The sequence below is a fragment of the Dasypus novemcinctus genome, chromosome 5 (genome assembly GCF_030445035.2).
Source record: "Dasypus novemcinctus isolate mDasNov1 chromosome 5, mDasNov1.1.hap2, whole genome shotgun sequence".
NCBI classification, from domain to species: Eukaryota; Metazoa; Chordata; class Mammalia; order Cingulata; family Dasypodidae; genus Dasypus; species Dasypus novemcinctus.
This window is the reverse complement of record NC_080677.1, coordinates 122,293,643-122,301,077: the sequence shown is the minus strand read 5'-3', so window position 1 is coordinate 122,301,077 and position 7,435 is coordinate 122,293,643. Positions and strand designations below refer to the sequence as shown.

At 46.1% G+C, this 7,435-nt stretch overlaps 1 gene segment (V, D, J or C); it reads right to left on the bottom strand.

Moving 5' to 3' along the window:
- Positions 1-313: 313 nt before the first annotated feature.
- LOC101415093 (T cell receptor beta variable 9-like) lies at positions 314-848 on the bottom strand. The segment is given in 2 exon segments: positions 314-684; positions 800-848. Coding segments are annotated over 2 exon segments (420 nt in total).
- Between the last annotated feature and the right edge of the window lie 6,587 nt (positions 849-7,435).

Sequence of the window (7,435 nt, the reverse complement as noted above, 5' to 3'; positions counted from 1 at the left end):
CAGATTTTTGTTTTGGAAAGTACATGACTATGCAATGAGGAGGCAAGATTGGTGTGAGAAGCCACATAGTAGCTTCTACACTAGGTACTTATCAAATAATTTGACCCTCAACTGAAATTGACCTCCCAAAAAAAGAGGGTACCAGAGATTAAATTTTTCTTTACCTTTGTAGCATAGAGTGATAGACAATGAGGATATTTTTTTTAGTAAAACTGTTGACACAGCACCATTTTCTTACAAGGTGTCTCTTCCAAAGACCTATAAACCATTTTTCTTTCTTTTTTACTGCAGTCTTTAGCTTCTCACAAGTGTGTCAGATCTGAGGTTGCTCCTTGCTCCTGAGGCAGGAAGGTTTGCACACAGAACGTTGGTGACTCTGCAGTCCTGTGCCCAAGCTGCTGGCACAGAGATACAGCGCTGAGTCCTCCAGCTGCAAGGAGCTCATGTTGAGCTCAGAGCGATAGTCACTGAACTGCAGACCTGAGAATCGATCCAGAATGTTTCCTTTTCCATTCTCTTTGCCATTGATATATTGAACCAGGAAGAGGAGGCCCTGGCCCAGGGCCTGTTGGTACCAGTAAACAGTGTTGTGCCCAGACTTAGGAGAGCATCTCAGTGTCACATGCTGTCCTTTCGCTTTAATCAAATGCCTTGGTATTTGAATGACTTCAGAATTCACTGCAGCTTTGGGCGAAGGAACCGGTAGTCAGCAAATGAATAGAGAAGAGAGTCTGATGATGCCTGAGATTCAGTATTGCCATGCCCAGATCAGGGAAGCCCACCTGAGCCCAAGACTCACCTGCTCCCAGGAGACAAAGTGCCACACAGCAGAAGAGCATGGAGCCCATGGTGGCATGGGCAGATGTGACCAAGGTGTCTCGCTGATTGGGGTTCTGGTCCTCCCATAGCTGGGGCTCTTGGGATCCGTCTGATGTGGTTAGGCTATGATGTCACTGCTGTGATGTCATTGTGTCTTGGCTCCCGAGAAAGAGTTCAGGGGATTCCAACTCTTAACCTGTCCTACACAGCCTCTTATATAGCATGAGGTTCTGGAAAGGGCTGGTCAAGCCTGGATTTGAGGCAGTTGTTTCTCCCTCATGCATCCAGGTTGCCTGGCATGATTTCTGCAAGCATGAAACATTCCTGAGAGAAGCTGCACCATGAGGTCTGGGAAAGCCCTAGCAGCCTAGCAGCTGCTGAACCAAGCCTCGGTGGCCGACTCCACTCCCCCTCATTGTCATTTCCTGAACTTGGGCAGGAATGTTTTTGTACAGAAAGTTGATGTTGACATGGGGTTGTGCCCAAGCTGCTGGCACAGAAGTACAGCACCTAGTCCTCCAGCTGCAAGGAGCTCACATTGAGCTCAGAGTGAGAGTCACGAAACTGTAGACCTGAGAATTGATCTAGAATGTTTCTTTTTTCAGTGTCTTCCCCATTGGAATATTGAACCAGGAACTGGGGGCCCTGGCCCAGGGCCTGTTGGTTCCAGTGGGGGAACACTTCAGTGCCACGTGCTGTCATCTTGCTTTGATCAGGTGCTTTGGTGTTTGGATGACTGCAGAATCCACTCGACCTGAGGAGTAGGAGACAGAAACTAAGGATGGAGCACAGGAGCAGGTGTGTTCTGCAGCCATCAAGGACAGTCTTATAATCCAGGGAAGGCAAATGCAAATCACAGGCTTCCAAACTTCCCTAGAATGCACCTGCAACCAGGAAACAAAGGGCCACCCAGCAGAGAAGCCTAGAGCCCATGGCAGCATCCAGGAGGACAGGACAGTGACTCTCCCTGCTTAGGGTGGTATCTCAGTGGGGACCACTCTGAATTTCTGCATGGCCCTCTTCCCTAGTAGGAGGATGTGCCTGTGATGTCACTGTATTAAGTGGCTCTCCCTGCAGGCCAGCCCAGGCCCAAGATCCTTTTATCAGAGCAGGCTCATCTCCTCTATGGCCCTTCCTGTTCTGCACAGGCCCTAAATGAAATTTGGGCCAGTTGAGCACAGCCCCAAACACCCACAACCTATCTTCTTTTCCTCCATGGTATTTGCACCTCTCTTCACCTGTCCCTGCCCCTGTCTTGACACTAATTATCCAGCCTTTCCCACCCTAAGCCCTGCACCCTCCACTCTCGATGGAGGTTCAGAGAAAGTCCAGCTTGGTGTACAATGCATTCAGGGCAAACCTCACCTCTCTCGACAGTGAGGAAGCTGTTTAACTCATCTTGCCCCATTTCCCACTCAGTGAGCGCAAACCATCTCCCTGACTCTAGCTTGTAGGCAGCCTGTCTCTCCTAGGCCCCTCTCTCTTCCCCTGGCAGGGGACCTTCCAGCTCTGTGGATCCACAGTGCCCCCAGGTGGCCTATGCTCCACAGTCCCATGGATCTATACCTCCTGGTGAGAAAAATAGACCAGAGGTTGTGTCAGAATGAAAAAGAGCTTCCCGACACCCCCCCATTCTTTCAACTCCTACCCCCCTCACCACACCCTCTCACACACACCCTTCCTACTGGTTTCCCAGCAGATCTAACAGGCCAATTTGCCAGTTTATCTCAGCCTGTAAAACAAAAGGATGCATGAAGAAACATTTTGATTAAGAAAAAGAAACAATTGTTACAACATTGCAGTCAGCAGGCTAAGATGGAAGACACAGCCAGAACAATATGGGACTCAAATGTTAACAGTGTCATGATATTAAGAGGATCCCAACTAGAAACCCTATATTCAACAGCTCCTCCTGGTCAATCAAATAGATACATATATTTTTATTTTTAATTCCTTCCTGCCTCCCTCTCCCTGAGATGACCCCCTTGTCTGTCCGCTTGCCCTGTGTGCTGCCTTCTCTCAGAGGCACAGGAACTGAACCAGGGACCTTCATGCAGGCTAGCTCCCAACTGCCTGAGTCATATCCACAGTCTCGGCATCTGCTGGCTTGTGGCATCTGCCGGTCTTCTTTAGGAGGCACTAGAAATTGAACACAGGACTTCCCATCGGGAGGGAGGCGTCCATCTGCTTGAGCCACAACCACTCTCTAATCAGATACTTACCTTTTTCATATTTTGTTTTAAAGTTACTTATCAACATTTAGGTAGTACATCTTCTAAAGAGGATTTATATACTTTACATATTTTTTCTGACCTTGCAAAATCTTTAACACCTCCTGATTATTCTGATCCATATATTTTTCATAATTTGTTCTTACATTACTTATTACTAACAGATAGTGCAGCTTATGAAGAGGATTTATAAATTAAATTTTTTTTCTAATCTCTAACAACCTGTCAGCTTTAGTTATAATAGATGCATCTGGATCTGATATTTGCTATCACTACCCTGGAATGCCTATCAGCTTGGTTCAGCAATCTATCAGCTCTTAATCAATACTACCCAGACAGAAACTATATCCATTTGGGTGGTTAGTCACAAGAAAGCACACACCGGTACACACACACACAATTACCACTTAATTGGCAAGAATGGCAAATGTCTACTACTGAGCACAGCTAATTTTTCTTTTTTAGTTTTTCTGCTTCATTTCTGAAAAGCACCACTGACAGTGATCAGAAGATATATCTAAATACATGGTGGTTGATGAGGGAAAATGTTGATACTGGGTTATGTGTCTGTATAAATATTTCTATAACATTATTACTAAAGAGAAATAGATTTTCTCTTTTCCAAAGAACATTGGCAAATTGCAGCTTTAGATTGCAAATTGTAATCAATCAAGATGCTTTACAGGACTGGTCATCAATCCTGCTATGAAAACATAATTGCTCAGAATATGGTGTAAGTTGTTCGGATAAACTGAGACTATCCATAATGACTATCTATTAGCTTTCAGATAAGAGGTGGAGAAGAAATAGTAGGTAATAATATTCCATGGCCATCTGTAAGTGCACATTAATTTACTCACTTAAAAAGTATCAAAGAATATTAATTAGGGGGAAGCTAATTTGACTCAATGGATAGAGCATCCGCCTACCACATGGGAGGTGCAGGGTTCAAGCCCAGGGCCTCCTGGCCTGTGTGTTGAGCTGGTCCACACACAGTGCTGATGCATGCAAGGAGTGCCCTGCCATGCAGTGGTGTCCCCCATGAAGTGGAGCCCCATGTGCAAGGAGTGCACCCTGTAGGGAGAGCCACCCCATGCGAAGAAAACGCCACACACAGAGAGAGCTGACATAGCAAGATGACGCAACAAAAAGAGACACAGACTCCTGGTGCTGCTGACAAGAATCCAAGCAGACACAGAAGAACACACAGTGAATGGACACAGATAGCAGATAACTGGGGCGGGGGGGGGGGGGGGGAGGGTAAGGAAGAGAAATAAAAGAAAAAAAAGAAATTAATTAGTACTAGATGTTTCCTATAAAAATAAAGATAACAATATAGGATAGTGTCTTGGAATGTCAGGGTGAAAAGTTAAAAGGAAATCATGTTTGAGCCAATCATTGAAATATGAGTAGGATTTGGCCAAGTTTTGGTGAAGGAAAGGAACTTTTAGTCTATTGACGTAGCAAGAGCAAATGCAGAGGATTTAATTCACATTTTTAGTTTTAGCAAATTATATGAAGATCTGCTCAGTCACAGATAAATTGCCCCCTAAGACTGACAAGACGTGATGCTATGACAGTAAATTGAATCTGGTTGTGATGTGTGAGAAAGCTATTTCAGGAAGCAGAATTTATTTGGTGGGAAACCACAGAGGCTTTACCCGTTTATAATCAGGGTGACATAACCAGATCTGCATTTTGGAAAGCACGTGACTGTGCCCTGAAGAGATCAAGACTGGAGTGAGAAGATGAGAAGGAAGAGGTCAAAACAAACCCCGGGTTCTCACTCTGGGCAACTGACTATTCGGTGGCCCAGTCTAGCTGACAGACTGGCCACTGGAAAATCCCAGCTGCTGTGAGGCCTCATTTTGTATCTGTGGGGTGTACTAAAGATTTGGGGGAGCAGAGAAGAGAAAGCATGTTGCAAAGAGAACAGTTGTTTTTTGTTTGTTTGTTTTGCCCTTTGTGTGTTTTTGCGATCTTATAGCTCTATCTCCATTTTCAAACACTTTAGTCATGTTCTTGCTCTTTGACTTTCTCAAAATCTCAATTCCTTCTCCCTCAATTGTGTAAAGCAAACCTCTCTGATTCTGCCTATTATACTATATATTTATCAAATAATTTTAACCCTAAACTGAAATCTGCCCCCGTAAAAAGAAGGTAAAAGCAATTAAATTATTTTTTACTCTTGTAGCATATAGTGACAGACAAAAAGGGTATTTTTCTAGTAAACCTGTTGACAGCACCATTCTCTGAAAAGGTGTCACTTTCAAGGGCCTATAAACCACTTTTCTTACTTTCCTACTGCAGTCTTTAGCTTCTCACAGGTGTGTCAGATCTGAGGTTGCTCCTTGCTGCTGAGGCAGGAAGGTTTGCACACAGAACATTGGTGACTCTGCAGTGCTGTGCCCAAGCTGCTGGCACAGAGATACAGCGCTGAGTCCTCCAGCTGCAAGGAGCTCACGTCGAGCTCAGAGCGATAGTCACTGAACTGCAGACCTGAGAATCGATTCAGGATGTTTCCTCTTTCCGTACATTCCCCATTGGAATATCAAACCAAGAACTGAGGGACTGGCCCAGGACCTGTTGGTACCAGCACACAGTGTAGTGCCAAGACGTAGGAGAGCATCTCAGTGTCACATGCTGTCCTTTGCTTTAATTAAATGTCTTGGTATTTGAATGACTTCAGAATTCACTGCACCTTTGGGGGAAGGAACCGGTGGTCAGCAAATGAACAGAGAAGAGAGTCTGATGATGACTGAGATTCAGTATTGCCATGCCCACATCAGGGACGCCCACCTGAGCCCAGGACTCACCTGCTTCCAGGAGACAACGTGCCACACAGCAGAAGAGCATGGAGCCCATGACGGTGTGGGCAGATGTGACCAGGGTGTCTCCCTGATTGGGGTTCTGTTCCTCCCATAGCTGGGGCTCTTGGGATCCCTCTGATGGGATTAGGCTGTGATGTCACTGCTGTGATGTCACTGCTGTGATGTCATTGTCTCTTGGCTCCCGAGAAAAAACTCAAGGAATTCCAACTCGGAACCTGCCCTATACAGCCTCTTATATAGCATGAGGTTCTGGAAAGGGCTGGTCAAGACTGGATTTGAGGCAGTTGTTTCTCCCTCAGACATCCAGGTTGCCTGGCATGATTTCTGCAAGCATTAAAATATTCCTGAGAGAAGCTGCACCATGAGGTCTGGGAAAGGCCTAGCAGCCTAGCAGCTCCTGAACCAAGCCTGGGTGGCCAACTCCATTCCCTCTCATTGTCATTTCCTGAACTTGGGCAGGAATGTTTTTGTAGGGAAAGTCGATGCTGACATGGGGCTATGCCTAAGCTACCAGCACAAAGGTACAGCACCGAGTCCTCCAGCTGCAAGGAGCTCAGAGCGAGAGCCATAAAAGTGTAGACCTGATAATCGATCTGGGATATTTCCATTTTCCATCTCTACCTATTGTAATATTGAACCAGGAACTGGGGGCCCTGGCCCAGGGCCTGTTGGTACCAGCTTACGCTGAGGTGTCCAGAGATGAGGGAACAACTCAGTGTCATGTGCTGTCCCCTTGTTTTGATCAGGTGCTTTGGTATTTGGATCACTCCGGGATCCACTGGGCCTGTGAGACAGAAGACAGAAGCTAAGGGCCGAGCGCAGGAGCAGGTGTGTTTTGCAGCCATCAAGGAGAGTCTTGTAATTTAGGGAAAGCAAACACAGATCACAGGCTTCCAAACTTCCCCAGGACTTACCTGTGACCAGAAACAAATGGCCACCCAGCAGAGGATCTCATATCCATGGCAGCACCCAGGAGGACAGGACAGTGACTCTCCCTGCTCAGGGTGGGGTCTGGGGGGGTGACCACTCTGAAGTTCTGCACGGCCCTATTCCCTAGTAGGAGGATGGGCCTGTGATGTCACTGCATGACGTTGCTCTCCCTGCAGGCCAGCCCAGGCCCACAGCTCCTTTTACAGAGCAGGCTCAGCTCCTCTGTGCCGCCTTCTTATTCTGCTTATCCCCTAAATGAAAATTGGGTCCAGTTGAGCACAGTCCCCATATACTCACATCCTATCTTCTTTTCCTCATTGGTATTTGCATCTCTTTTCACCTGTCCCTGCCCCTGTCTTGACACTAATTACCTAGCCTTTCCCATCCCAAGTTCTGCACCCGCCACTCTCCATGTGGGCTCATAGAAAGTCCTGCTTGATCCAGCACCATTCCTTTCCTATTTTTCTTGGCATTTTTGTCAAAAATCAATTGACCATATATTGAAGGGGTTATTTATTTCTCGAATCTCAAAACTGTTCTATTTGATCTATATGTTTGTCTTTATACCAGTACCACACTGTCTTTGTACTGTAGCTTTGTAAAAAGTTTTGGTATTGGAAAGTT